The following is a 14,726-nucleotide window of genomic DNA, read 5'->3' on the forward strand; positions in this document are numbered from 1 at the left end:
CCAGTAAAAGCAGAGAAAAAGACCCCAGATTGTGGGTTAGGGAATGGGAATCTGCCTTTGTTCTTCTTGGAGGCTTTGCTTCTCATTGCTTCCACATGGGGATCTCTGCTTTTCCTAAAGGCACAAGTTACTTGGTTGATGGTGGGGTTGGAATTATATTGAACCATTAATTTGGAGCATATTATTAGATTATACTGAGGGAAAAGAGAGATGAAACAGAGAAAAGAGATCATTGAAAAGGTTAAGGAAGGGAGAATAATGGCGTACATCAGCAAGAGGATAGAACCCGTGTGTGCATTTATCTTTAGTTTTGCTCCAATCAAGTGTGTGAGCAAAAGTAATCAGAAATTTATACCAGCGACCTAACCATGTGTTCATTTATATATATCACAATCAGGGACCAGAGATCAGCAGCTGCCGCCTAACATTTTTTCCTCTGGCCTCCTGCCTCCTTAGTCCGCGGGGGCTCAATATAAAAATCGGATGAGTTTCACTCTCTTGATTTTTAGAAAGAAAAATTATAATTCGTTGTGTTTTAAGAATCTTCGTTCCTCTCTTTTAAAGTTAAAACATGCGTGACCCTCACTTTCCTTGCAATAAGAGGTCAAGGTAAAAAATGACGTAGAATAGAATGACTACAAAACTATACATATAAACGGTTTAAGGAAAAAAAAAGGATCAAAATATCTTTTTCACGCTTGGCACATAGCTTCAGTGTTATCTTAACTGCTTAATAATTTAGAACAAGTGGATAATCTTTTGCCACATAAATAAAAATGAAAGCAAACGTTTAATCATACTAATAATGATATCTTTCATTTAAAAATTAATATTATTAATATTCTCAAGCGTGTATTTTGGACCACATGTTTACTTCAGAAAGATTTGCGCATACTTTCGTAATAGAAGGGGATGCTGTACTGTAAGCACCTTCAAAAGATGTGGGTATTTTAACCTACAAAATATTTCATAATGAAAAAGACAGGAAAACACATGCGCCCGAAGGAACAAGTAAGATCAAGATAACAATAAAAGAACAGACAAACAAACAAAGGAACCTCTTGACGATTTGCTTGTCTAATTAAATTATGATACATATCAACAATGATGAAATAAGATGTGAATGCATAGTGCCCAGCATGGCAGGTGAACAAGACCTATATAGAGGTAAGTAGCACTATTCCATGCCCAAAGGGTTTCCAACCATTCCCAAAAGTCGCCAACATTAATACCACTATACCCTTCAAATACACCCTTCAATAAAAAGTAAGTGACAGGAGGAAACCCAATGAATCCTAAAACAAGGTTACAAGTGATCCTCGTAGAAGACATCAAGTTACTAGCTTTAATGTCAAGCTTCAAAGGTCGAGCCATCAGACAAATTGGGACGATAAGTAAAGCCCCAATTTCTGCAGTAGCAAAGTTAATGACTGACGTGAGAGACAAACCAATGAATGCCGCTGATATAGTTACCGACTTTAAGCAAGCCCATTCTTTTCTTTGAGATTGAGACGCAGCAGCTTCAGAAAATGAAGGACCCAAGGATATGTAAGAAACCAGGAGGCTCAAAATTGATAGCACAATCCATACTATGAAGCTGGTTTCGCTGGTTAAACCGGGCATTTGACTTATGAAATATGGGAGCACAGAGACAAAACCACCCCATAAGTGGAAGGCAAAAACCTTTCTGGCTGACTTCAGCCATTTCCAAGAATTGAAATTGACTTTCATTTCGGATGCAGAAGAGGAAGCAGATTTCTCTTTCGGTTGGTTGGAATCAAAATTACTAGCTTCAACGTGAAGAGAAGCCGCAACTATGGGAAGTGGAGCAACAAGTAAAGCAAAAGATATCATGTAAACTCCAACAGACACAAACTTACTGGGGGATGTCAAGAGGTACAAGAAAAACGACTGATGAAACTTCTCAAGAAGATTGTTTACTGAACGTACGACTCCTTCTATCAGCCTGCAGCAAGAAAAACTCTTGTTATGGTGACCAATTAAGGACAGAAATATCAGATTAAATTTGAACATATATTCAGTAAATCAGCAGAAATGCCCTTTCCTTTATATCAACTGATGGCAGCCATAAAAAATGGGCGAGGAATACAATGCACACCTAAAGAAGGTGTATTCATACTGTTTAACAGTATAACAATATGATGGTTAATTCTTAAAAAACTAGATGCTAAACCATGAAGTATAGCTTTACTTGTTAAACTACAAACAATTAATCATAACAGAATTACTCCTCTGGTCCTGTTTATAGAGCAAAGAGAGAAGGCATTTTTGGTCCTTTTTATAGGATACTAAGAGAAATTTGTATATAGATATACAATTTTACCATTCATTTATTATTGTGTTAACTTTATTTATATGAGGTACAATGTATATTAAATAGGGATTAAGTTGGAAAATTATTGAATTTTAAATAAGAATTATGAAGGTTAAAGTTTTCTTTCATCTATGTGAAATATGTTGAAAGTAATTTACAAATAGGATCAGAGGAGTACCTCCCAGGCTCCCACAATAGCCAATGGAACAGAACTCTAATAACTGCCCAATTAATTATCATATTAAACATTGCTATAACTGTCTTCACCTTACAATTCTTACAATCTTTAGCACAACCATATAATTAAGACAAGCATTTCAAATAATTTTATAATTGCATTAATTTTAGTGACGCATCTAGTAAATAGAAGCAGCAACACAGATATATGATTACGTACTTTCCACCACGGATAAGGAACTCATTGCGCCTGGCCATTTTAATGAGAGGAACTTTTGATGAAATTTCCAATGTAATCGCATCAACTTGATAATCACGAAAGGCACCATGAGGACCAGTGGGAACACCCAAACCCTGAGAAGGAACAGTATGTTTGCTATGAAAACATTGATAGAAGTGATTATTTTTCTGGATGAAGAGGAGGAGGGGGGAAATAAAATGAAAAAGCTTTAGGTAGGCAAGCACCTGGTAATACAATGAACTTGCAAGCGTAGCAGTGCCCTCAACATACTCAGCAGCAGGGATACCAAATTTCCACTGGGGATTCAAGCTTCTAGCAATTTGTCCTAGTGATTCAAACATAAAACCCAAAGTATAAAGCCATCTATAGCTCAGTACAGACCACATTTTCTTTACCTTTATCTGCAAACCTTGCTTATGTACTGCTAGGTAGTTTACAATATTGATGAGGTCAAGGTTTGGCATCTGTCCATTGGATGCCTCAGCGTAAATATTAACAGCGTCCTCAAAATAATCACTTTGCTTTCCAACTTTAATTACAAGGGCAGCAGCCATAGTTCCAGCACGTCTGAAACCATCATAGAAGTTTTTCTCAGTATAACGCTTCTGTCCAAGTTTGTAAACAATATTGCTCTCGCTACATGTTTCACTATTTATCACGTCATCTCTGCTAAAAGTTGGGGCTAGATATTCTCTTAGCCAAGAAGCAACAGCAGAATACTCTCCATATCTGGAATCAGCAACAAGCCATACTACATCCTTCGCTAACCAAGTAGCCCGAGTAAGCAGTGAAAACACTGAGTATGCAATTCCCAACGAAAAAGCCTCCTCCACACCAACTTCCATTGGATTGTAAGGTGTCACCAAGACAATGGCTTCTTTGCCATCCCCACGTGGTGCTCTTATAATTCCAACTGTGTTCATTCCAAGTGATGAACAACTAATGTTTTTCCCAACATTCCCAGAATCAGGACTTGTAAAAAAGTGCAGCGGATGAAACTGGTTTAACTGAGGGTAAAACTTATGATGAGTAACTTCAGCACCCAAGTCTGACATATAATGTGCTACAAGTCTTTGACTTTCTCTGCATTGAATTAACAATTGAATCAGACTTTATTTTGTAACTTTTATTTTGAATCTATTTTGCTGACAGGTAAGAAGGGGCATTAGGCAGAGGATGGAACATTTGATTAAATGTTTTGATTTGAGAGATAGATCTAGGGCAGAAATTGCAGGCGGGAAGATAGACAAATCACACAAATACAAAGAACATGAAAAGTAATTGCAAAATACAAGCCAAAATAAAATAAAATAGGAGCATAGTTAATTTTTGAAATTATATAACATATACCATATACCAAATTTAACAGAATAGAACATTTTATAACACATACCATATACCTGAGCTAGCCTTGGGTGGCCATTTCGCATGCAATTTTATCACTAAAGTCCTTTTTCATATTTTTCAAACTCATCATAAAAAAGGCAGCAAAATCCAACAGCATAACAACCTTTTCAAAATTTACAATATTCTCTCTACCAGAATTTATTGTAGAGGCAAAGTTTTTTCAACAACAATGGAATAGTGAATACTGAAGAGAATGTACCATGTATAAAATTGAAATCCATGCAAACAATTGAAAAAATGCCACATTCTGAAAGCATAATTAGCTCTTCAGTATCTATCTACATTTATCTCTCAACAAGCTTCAAATTTAGAGGCGTGACATTACCAATTATTGTCAATGATTGAAAATATTGTATAAATTGAACAAAAAGGAGAGATGAAGGTCATAGACGAAGAGAAGGGGCTTACAGTTCTGACCCCCTGGATCTCAACTTCAAACCAGTTAAGTCCTTCACAAATTTATTTGCCACTGAGGCATCATGACTAGAGAGCATATTGTTCGCAGAACCTGGATAATAATAGCACAACCAAAGGCAACAAACAATAAAGAAAAAGCCTTTTAACTTGAAAGTCTGGGTTTCAGATGGCTAGAAGAAATAGAAAGATCTCCCACTCTTTTCCCGGCATACTAATAATCTCATTCAAAATGGCGCAGATCATTGAATTTAACAAGTAAACACTCGACTCTCGCAAACAAAGCAACAGACAAGTGAGACCATATGAACTTTCTGTTTCTTTATTTTCCTCGAGTTTTACTTGGAGCAAGGTTCAGCAAAGGAAACTTGTAATGCAGTGGAGAGGTGAGGTAGAAATATAGTAAAAGAGTAGTTGATCCTATGAAACATCGGTCCGGAGAATTAGAATATCTCAACTTCAGATCAGCTAGCAAATAGTGACTTCAGGTCAAGAGACAAACTGAAATGAGATATCCAGCCAAGACTACTAAACTAAGATTTTGCTAACGCCACCGTGAGGGTTTCTCTCGCGCCAAAAGATAGGCCAACGATTAAACTATCACTTTGAAACAGAAATCCCACAAGCAAAAATGTACTTATGCTTAGAAACAGTCTTCTTGGTTGCTCCCAGACACCAAAAAAAAAAAAAAAAATGGACACCACCAAAGATATCAAGTGAATAGAGAAGCCGTAGAAGCGAGATGAGGTGTTTCGCAGGAAAAAAAAATGATGCACTCCTCACATGAATGAAACAGAAATAAAATATATTAAAAATAGATGAATTTGACCTGGCATGAGCGCATTCTCGGAAATGTAGGTGTTCTTGGCAAGAACCGGGAGCAGCAGAAGGGCCAAAACTCCGGCTGTGAAGCAAACAATACTGGAAACGAAGACCCACCATTCCAACGATAGAATGCGGCAAATTAGCTTTATCGAAGTGAAAATAAAAAGCAGAAGAAATAATAAGGGTTGAAGGGGAAGAATGAGTACCTGACAAAGAGACTGTGAGAGATCAGAAAGATCCCCAAGCGCACAATTGGACGCTGTTTTAGCTTCGGCTCAGCGATCTCAGCCATAGCTTCTGAATCAAACAAACCGAAGAAATTTGGCCAGTTCAGTGTGGATTTCAGCTAAATCTTCCAGTTCATGGCTGAAAGGGTGAAGAAGGGAGCGTTGATCTGCGGTGTTGTATTTTGTTTTTTATTTTTGTTTTGTTTTGTTTTTTCTTTCTTCCATCCCTAATTGTAGAAAATATGGGCTTTCCATTCCATATAATTAAAAAAAAAAGAGAGAAAAGTTTGGATTATTAAAGGCCCACGATTTGAATAATGGGTCTGATTGCAATTCCAAAAAGTATGGGCTAGGGTTGGGTGGTTATAAAAGGACCCGATCCGCCAATCCCAAAAGTAAGAAGCCCGCGATCTGAGTACTGGGCCGGACTGGAATCCCAATTGCAAACAACGTCAGCTCGGCGCCAACTTGCCGGCGGTTTTCGCACAACGGAGCGAAAGGCGGCTTCTGAGGCTTCTGTCACCCAGAAACATGTCCGTGAAGCCTTTCTCCCATTTCCCGCGGAGCAAACTTGACCTTTCTTTCATTTACGGAGCCAATAGTGTCACTTGCAAAACCAAAACGCGATGTTTATTTCCCTTTACCAGCTTGCAAAATGCTAATTCGAGGTCCGATAAGAGGTGGGAATTTAGGAATTTGAAAGCTTCTTGCCAATTCTTTGCTTCAGCGAATGAGAAGCACGGCAACGTTGGTTCTGGGTTACGGAAGGCGTTTTCCTTTGCCCAGTCCATTTCACCTGGTGGTAGCTGGTGGAACTTATCTGTAAATAAGCAAGACGAGATTGCAGCGGCGAAGCCAATGACGGCACTGCTCGCTCTTCGCCGAATGTGGATTTTAATTTCCAGCGAGAAATGGATTTTACTTTTGGCGTTTGGCTCCCTTGTTGTTGCTGCCGTAAGTCTGCTTTTAACCCAGATTCCTTCGAATGCATGCCTTGGTGTAAAGGTAGCTTCGGAAATAAGGGGGCTCTCTTCTCTAATGTCGAAGTTCAATCGCATAATTACACTGATCGTTGAACTTTGGACAGCTGTCATTCTCAGCATATCGTCTTTATGAATGAAATGTCTAATGCGTACATATTGCGTCATTATGCAATTCATGTTTTGTACATTCAAATACCAACTTCTAAGAGTCGCTTTGAGGAACTTTTTTGACTTTTGACTAATGAATAATACTCTTCCGGTTCTTAATATAAGACCTATTTAACTAATTTGATTAGATTAAGGAAGTTAGCTAAGTTAATTAATTATAAGAAAAGTGATACGTTTTTTCTAAAATATCATAATCATCTTTTTTAATACCTTATCTCCCTCTTCTATTTGATTATGGTTGAGTGAGTATCTATAAGGGTAATTTAGAGAAAATTGATAAATATGAGAAATGGGTCTTATATTTAGGATAAAAACCAACTCAAGAATTGGGTTCTATATTAAGCACAGGAGGCATAATAAATATGCTACTACTAATGGTAGAAGTAAAACGATGACTTCCTTTTAACGGAAATAAAACTTATTGCGTTTACTGCATTCCACTTTCATCATTTTTCCCTTTGTTCTCGCCCTATTTGTTAGTTCTCAACATTTGTTCCTCTAGTGCAGGTGTCAGAGATCTCCATGCCAAGTATATTGGCTGCGTCAATATTTTCAGCACGGAGTGGCGAGACCGTGGGGTTCTACAGGAAGGCACAGTTCTTACTTGTTCTGTGTTTCACTTCAGGCATATGCAGGTAGCTTATATAAATCTTAAATTGTTGTTTGCTCACTGCATTAATCTTTTGATTTTCATAAGATATCTCTGAGCAGCTTGTATACACAGACTCCACTTGAACGGCAAATATAATGTTTTTAAGGATGAACGCTATCTCAGGCCAAAAAAAGAGACACTATTCAAATGTATCAGTGATACACTCATACCAGGCATTTTAATGCTTTAAACGGCATCAAACTGTGACGGGGGAAAAGGAAAAAAGGGAAGAGAGAGCTATTAAAAAGCAGATCATTAGGAGTTTGCATTGAATCTATCATTCTGTTCTATTACTTTATTTCCTTATCTGTTGTGGGGAGCGGGGACTATGTGAATTGCAGCAAATATAAAAATTCGGGGGTTGATTATTGAGTTATTTCATTTGAATTTCAGTGGTTTGCGAAGCGGCTGCTTTGGAATTTTAAATGTAATCCTGGTGCGTGCTTATCATATCCAGTTATTATTGATAATTTTTTTCAGGTTATGAAACTGCATTGCTATAACATATAATTCTAAACAAGATTTCCTGATGATTCGGCTGTTGACTAACCTTAATGCCATAGTTGTCTTGGTTTCCTGTCAAGCACTACTGATGATAACTATTAATTTCACTAGGAAGTTTGGGTATTCTTGCAATGTTCCTCCAGAGCGTTCAAACATCTTATGATATGACATTTGCGTGTTATTTTTTAGTACAAGCTAAAATTATGATTTCATTAAAAGGTCATAGGACTGCTAAGTTATCCTATCAACAAGTTGTTGTCAAGTACAAGCAAGCCACGTTGGCCGAACTCTCTCTTTGTGTTTTATTAGATGCATGATAATCCAATGTCGAGTTATTAGAGGACTAAGTAATCACAACTATATAAGTATGTGGTGAGTCCTTTTGAAATAGCTTTGGTGTAAGTGACAAGCCTTGAGTCCTTCTGAAACAGCTTGAGATATTTTGGTGCAAGTGACAAGCCTTTAGGTGTGATTAATTTAAACTCTAATATGGTATCAAGAGCTGAGCCAATTTTGGGCTCAAAAAAAGGCAAAGAGGAAAAAATTAAGATTGAAAAAAGAAAAGAAAGGAAGGAAATATTAGATATATGATAGTTCCACAAAGAGTAATTAGAGGATTAATCACAACTATATGAGCTGTGATGAGCCTTTCCAAAGTAACTTAAGCTAATTTGGTGTAAGTGACAAGTCTTTAGGTGTGGTTAATGTAAACTCTAAAATCAATTCAGTTGCTAAAATGGTCATGATCCTCTTGGATCAGCTCATGCGATTTGTTCGAATGAAAAATGATTTTAGGTTTCCTGGATCACTATTTGGGGTTTGTTCGGCGTTGCTTTTTGTGAAACTTATCTAACTTTTCTATTTCTATTGCGGCGCATTTTCATTGATCTCCAATCCATATAACTAGCTTTCCTTCATGCATTTATCTCTAGGATTTAGGGATGTGGTGCCATCTGATGCTGTGATCATCATTCTGCAGGTAAAGCGTCTACGGGAAAATCTGTATGCAGCTCTTCTTTTTCAGGTTGCATTCTTTGGCAGTTCTTGTGATATATTTAAATTCTATTTGAGGATGTATCACCTGTTTCTTTCTTTCTCTGTATTTTTATATGTTCTTTCTATATGTTTTTGTTTTATCTTTGATGTAGGACATATCCTATTTTGATAGAGAGCAAGTTGGTGACTTGACAAGCAGGCTTTCAGCAGATTGTCAACGACTATCTTATGTCATAGGAACTGATCTTCATTTGATATTTCGCAACACTGTACAGGTTAGTATTCTGATATCTTTACCTTAGCTTGAAACCCAGAATTAATTGCCTTTTCTTTTCTTTGATATTCAGGGAACAGGGGCAATAATTAATTTGCTGACTTTATCATGGCCTCTGGCATTGTCTGCCTTGGTGATTTGCTCTCTTTTGTCCTCAATTTTCCTGGTTTATGGCCAGTAAGCTTCTGTGACATGACTTACTATTTGTGTAATTTTTTGGTGATGAATAGTATTAACTAGTTATTGCATGACTGTGATGAGGTGCCAGCAAATTGCTACAATGCACATGATACTGAAAATGGTGTTCATCTCAGTTTTGGAGCTTAAGTCTTTTGTCTAAGTTTATAAAATTTTTTGCTCAGTCAGAAAGGCCAAAAAACCTTCATAGGAACACGCATCCACGAATTTCTGGGAAAAATGTTTTGTTTGGTTTGAGATGAAAACTTCTCTTCCGGGGAACCTAGAGATGAGAAACAATCCACAAAGATGATGTGTCTTGAAAAGTTCATTGGTTTGAACTACTTGTAAATGTTTATCTCTGTGGTATTAAAGTTCCTTGGTAGTGCAGATTGTCCGAACATTTTATTTTTTTCAAACACCAGGTATCAAAGAAAAGCAGCAAAGTGGACCCAAGATTTCACAGCTAGTGCCAATCAAGTATGCTCATTACGTTGGAAGAATTACTTCTGAGGTTGTTTCGGAATTTTTCCTCAGTATCTTCTCTAATGCAGGTAGCACAGGAAACCCTTTCACTGGTAAGAACAGTCCGAGCCTATGGCACTGAAGTAGAAGAAATTGGAAGGTTTTATTTATTTTCTCTCTAATCTCCCTGCTGAAATATTCTGATTTGATGGCATAGAAGCAGTGGAGGATATGTCTGGTGTTTTAAATTCAATAATCATCATCAACCTTTAATCTTATCCTGAAAGGGAATCAACTGCATTGCAAGCTCATTGCGCTTAAATTCTGACATTCTTCACGTTTGTGTACAACAACAACAACAACAAGCCTTATCTCACTAGGTAGGGTCGGCTACATGAATCACACAACGCCATCGTGCTCTGTCAACAATCCAATCCTTAGATATGTTGTTGACCAGGAGGTCTCGTTCAATGACCTCATTAAGCGTTCTTCTCGATCTTCCTCTGTCCCTTTTTATGAGACTCCATATTGTCTGATCTACTCTCCTCACCGGGACGTCCAATAGCCTTCTCTGCACATGTCCAAACCATATTAAGCAATTTTCAATCACGTTTGTGTACAAAACCTACATTCTTCATGTTTGTGTACAAAACCATAAAATTAAAATGAAAAAGAAGCTCAACTCAAAACTATAGCAAAGCTGTGTTGATTTGGCTATAATCATAAGGTTCCACAAACCAGCACATTCAGTGGTAGTTGCCATTTTAAACTTGGTACTGGTAATCTTGACAATCAAAGTTTACAAGCGGATCACACAGGCTTGTGTTTATAACATTTATTTTGATAATACTGATATTAATTATACCCATGCTATTTTTAATCAGGTACAAGCAATGGCTTCAGAGATTAGCATTTATAAACACACGAGAGAGTTTGGCTTATGGTTTTTGGAACCTGAGTTTTAACACTCTTTATCGTTCAACTCAGGTTTGGCTACTGATTGCCTTATCAGAAGATTTAAGCCACTAATTGCATATTGCAACTGTGTCATTTTCATATCAGTTTTTTGGGATATTGTCCCATTCCCATGGGGAATTAACCTCAAGCTCCACGGTCTTGACTGGATGATCCTGTTTGCCCTTTGATGTCTAACTATTGTTTAAGTATTTTTTATGATAGCATGGCTCCGCTTGTACTATTGTATGTTGGTGGGTAAGCGTAAAAGAGATAGATATATACATGTTCTGTATTTTGCTACAGAACTAATTGGTTCATGAACTGAAGGCCAAATTTGTTTATATCTATTCACATTTTAAAGCTAATGGTGAGGATCAAGTGAATTAAGTTTGAGGATATATTAGTTCTCTATCTTATGGAATAAGATATGTTTTTCCAAGTTATATTTTTCACAAGAATCAGTTTTAGAACTCTATATTGTCACATTCTCTTTTTACTTTCAGAGAAGCTGGGAACCAAATATATTCATCAGCCACATAGTTTCCAAGTATCTCTCTTGGTACTTGGTTTTTGGTGTGATAATGTTCGGGGTGGTCCATTCATGTGCTGGCCTATGATTGTTTACACATTGTTGATTCTTTTGTCCTTTCCCCAAAATGATTACAGCGGACTAAAATTGAGGCAATATGCTACATGCAGGTACTTGCGGTGCTGTTAGGAGGAATGTCCGTTCTCTGTTGTCGTGTAACTGCGGAGCAGCTTACTAAGTATGTACTATACTGTGAGTGGCTGATTTTTGCTACTTGGAGGGTGACAAATAGCTTGTCATCATTCCTGCAGTCAATTGGAGCATGTGAAAAAGTTTTCCAAATGATGGATCTTTTGCCCAGTGACCAATTTTTATCCAAAGGCAAGTAATTGTGACTCTTTTTTCCCCTTTGTGAATTTGTGTTTTGTTGATTCTGGTTCATAGCGTATGCAGGAGTGAAGTTGCGGCGGTTAAGGGGCCGTATTGATTTTGTAAATGTATCATTTTGTTATCCTACAAGGATCACGGTATGACTTCTTGTGATGACTTTCTTTTGCTTCATTTGTTACAACAGTAATATATAGGATCGCGTAACTCTCCAGATGAGCACGAAAATGCATTTGGCTACTTGCCCTGCACTGAATCACTGAAGTTGTAAAGTGAATTTGATAACTTTTAAGCACTGAATTATGTATAATTTCTGACAATTTGGCAACCTGCTACCCTCATCTTTTGGAAAACATTTGATGGTTCCTTGCCATTACCTCATTTGTGACTGGAGCCACATGGATAGCTGCCCCCTTTTCCACCCTACCTGCCTCTTGAACACCATCCAATTGTTACCATGGCTAGACTACCCTCGCAACTAATTACTGCATGGCATCCTACCTCCATGATGTTGGATGCCTCCGTCGGTACCTTCATCAAAACTTATGTTACCCCAATGCCTCCACTATCCCCACAACGCATAGCTACAACTGTTACCACGGCACACAAGTTTTTCCATTTGTTTGGTTGAAGCTGATTAAGTTGTTTTATTATTATTATCATTACTATTATCATTATTTAATTTTTTTTTAATCTTTGATTTTATGTGACGTTTGAGCAGGTGCCTATTCTAGAACGCTTAAACTTCTGTGTAGAACCAAATGAAATGATTGCAATTGTAAGAACTCTCTTTCTCTGTTGCCTGTCTTTCCCATTTTGGCGTGGCTCAATTGGCGACCTGATTTGACACCTCTATTTTCGCTAGGTTGGTCTTAGTGGAAGCGGAAAGAGCACATTACTCAATCTTTTACTTCGTTTATATGAGCCAAGTAATGGTCAGGTAAACGACTCAGATCTGCATGCCACGGCAAAATGGAATCCGATCTATAGTTAGATAGAAGGACCTGCATGCTTGTCATGCATTGGATCAGTGGTCTGTCCGAAACCATTTTAACATGCATCTTATTAGTTCTATGAATTCTTCATATAAATTTACTCTGATTTTGTTCTTAAAGGGATGTCTTTATTCTCTCCGCATGGGTTATTTGGAAACACAGGACGACACTGGGATGAAAAGAATATTATTTCTGTGGTCACTCAATCTAATATTTATCTTAGATGAGCATTCTTGGTAGCCATATCTATTTTTGCAGATTTCCATTGATGGGTTCCCTCTCGGAGAATTGGATATCAGGTGGCTGAGACAAAACATTGGATACATAGCACAGGTTCGGCAATTTAAACTGGAGTCGTTACTTCAACTAAGTCGTTTTTCTTTTGGGTGAACAACTTGGTCATTAATTTAAATTCATCGTTATTGGAACATTTTGTTTCAGACAGGAACCGCATCTCTTTCACATGGACATCAAGTCAAATATAAAATACGGTTGCCCTAGGGACATTACACAGGAAGATATTGAACGAGCAGCAAAGCAGGCCTATGCTCATGACTTCATTTCATTGTTTCCCAACGGCTATGAAACCATTGTTGATGATAATTCACTCAGCGGGGGACAAAAGCAACGAATTGCCATTGCTAGGGCCATTCTTAGGGACCCTGTTATTATGATACTTGATGAAGCAACCAGTGCTCTAGATTCTGAGAGTGAGCATTATATCAAGGTGTATTATTGAGACACAAGGTTCTTGAAAATCTTAATTTTCGCCTTTCCCCAATTTTTAACACAGCGCTGATCAGTCGTAAATTCTTTTAGGAGGTTTTATATCCGTTAGGAGGGGGAACTAAAGAAAGAACCACCATTGTCATAGCACATAGGTGAATTTCTTGCCGATAACCTGCCTTTTCTTCATCTTCCTCATAAAGATTAGGCGCATGATTGGGATTCCTACTATTCACAGGCTTTCTACCCTAAAAGCTGCTGACAGGATCTTCGTAATTGATGATGGTCGCATCATTGAGGTGATTTTACGCCCGTCTGAAGTATGCTAAAAGCAACTGTTTCAGGCACGTTTGCTGATTGTTGTTTTATCAAATCTTATGTGTTCGCAGATGGATAACCACGAAGAACTTCTGCTTAAAGGTGGGCTCTACGCAAAATTGTATAAAGTTCAAACAGATATTTTGACCTAATTCAAGTGGTTTGAGGATTTATAACAATTTGAGGCGAGAGAGGGAAGGGTCGTGATCATTAAACTATGTAATCAGAAGAGAGCTAAAGGCTGCAATGCTGGTAAGATCCGCGCTTCATCTCATGTTGGTTGACATGAATTTCAGTGAAGCAGAGCGTACTTGCTGGGGTATTCCATGAAGAAAGCAAATGAGGTCAAAAGCTTTTGATTCAGTAAACCGAGACCAGAGCAATTGCTATTGAGCTTCCCGCATTAGAAGCTATGGAATTTCGTAAGTCCTCTTTGTCTTGAGAGAGTAACTAGTGAAGTTGATTCTATTGGAATGAAAGTGCATGAAAGTGTGCCTTGATTTGATTGTCCATTAGTTACAGAGTGCAGATGATAATATGTATGAGCCCTTCACTTTCCCACTGCAACTACTATATTTCCTGATGAAAGATCGCATATATTTGATTTCATTTGCCCTCGATCATAATTGTAAATAAAGGACAGGAAATCGTTGTTTATCGGCATAGAACACAGAACACATAGTAGGAAATGATTCTTTGCACACAGAAAGAAAGATGTAAAAAGGTGAAAGGGAGGTCAGGCCCGAGTTGGAGGAAGCTCCTTGTCTAAAGCCTCGGCGGAAAAGTCAGACGGTTGTGGGACTTGCTGGTGAGGCAGCCCTTTCGGTTGCTCACTCTCTTGTGCTGTGCCGCTGCCTTTAACATCATTCTGTTCCTTCCTTCTCCCTTCGTCTTCTTCTATGACGCCTTTCACTTCTTTAGGCTTAGCCACGCCCTGTGTGGATGAGGGGTCGTCCATGCCTATTCCTT

The 14,726-nt window shown here is 37.9% G+C and overlaps 2 protein-coding genes across 2 annotated transcripts; one reads left to right on the forward strand and one right to left on the reverse strand.

Moving 5' to 3' along the window:
- Window positions 1-1,073: 1,073 nt before the first annotated feature.
- Window positions 1,074-5,814, reverse strand: LOC114729507 (glycosylphosphatidylinositol anchor attachment 1 protein-like). The gene is made up of 6 exons (XM_028916510.1): window positions 5,606-5,814; window positions 5,404-5,495; window positions 4,569-4,668; window positions 2,978-3,836; window positions 2,733-2,866; window positions 1,074-1,966 (listed from the first exon to the last, which is right to left on the reverse strand). The coding sequence occupies exons 1-6, from the start codon at window positions 5,689-5,691 to the stop codon at window positions 1,099-1,101; spliced, it is 2,139 nt and encodes a 712-aa protein (XP_028772343.1). The 5' UTR covers window positions 5,692-5,814; the 3' UTR covers window positions 1,074-1,098.
- Window positions 5,815-6,157: 343 nt separating this feature from the next.
- On the forward strand, window positions 6,158-13,909 carry LOC114729519 (ABC transporter B family member 26, chloroplastic-like). Its single transcript, XM_028916529.1, has 18 exons — window positions 6,158-6,580; window positions 7,285-7,412; window positions 7,823-7,865; window positions 8,913-8,957; window positions 9,082-9,204; window positions 9,277-9,380; window positions 9,806-9,860; window positions 9,935-10,005; window positions 10,730-10,832; window positions 11,502-11,712; window positions 11,785-11,858; window positions 12,440-12,496; window positions 12,584-12,658; window positions 12,972-13,046; window positions 13,159-13,440; window positions 13,533-13,594; window positions 13,678-13,738; window positions 13,829-13,909. Exons 1-18 carry the CDS (start codon window positions 6,158-6,160, stop codon window positions 13,907-13,909), a joined length of 2,073 nt encoding a protein of 690 aa, XP_028772362.1.
- Window positions 13,910-14,726: the final 817 nt, after the last annotated feature.

This window comes from Neltuma alba, unplaced genomic scaffold (assembly GCF_004799145.2).
Source record: "Neltuma alba isolate B1F8T4 unplaced genomic scaffold, ASM479914v2 tig00012640_pilon, whole genome shotgun sequence".
NCBI lineage: Eukaryota > Viridiplantae > Streptophyta > Magnoliopsida > Fabales > Fabaceae > Neltuma > Neltuma alba.

What these genes read in the sequence shown, in the direction of transcription:
- LOC114729519 (XM_028916529.1), top strand. Translation starts at nt 6,158, where the DNA reads ATGTCCGTGAAGCCTTTCTCCCATTTCCCGCGGAGCAAACTTGACCTT. An exon ending in TCACAGCTAGTGCCAATCAA is followed by an intron (nt 9,861 to 9,934) that starts GTATGCTCATTA and finishes TCTCTAATGCAG; the next exon opens with GTAGCACAGGAAACCCTTTC. An exon ending in CAAATGAAATGATTGCAATT is followed by an intron (nt 12,497 to 12,583) that starts GTAAGAACTCTC and finishes TATTTTCGCTAG; the next exon opens with GTTGGTCTTAGTGGAAGCGG.
- LOC114729507 (XM_028916510.1), bottom strand. Translation starts at nt 5,691, where the DNA reads ATGGCTGAGATCGCTGAGCCGAAGCTAAAACAGCGTCCAATTGTGCGC. An exon ending in CGAGAATGCGCTCATGCCAG is followed by an intron (nt 4,669 to 5,403) that starts GTCAAATTCATC and finishes ATTATTATCCAG; the next exon opens with GTTCTGCGAACAATATGCTC. An exon ending in AGATCCAGGGGGTCAGAACT is followed by an intron (nt 3,837 to 4,568) that starts GTAAGCCCCTTC and finishes AATTCAATGCAG; the next exon opens with AGAAAGTCAAAGACTTGTAG.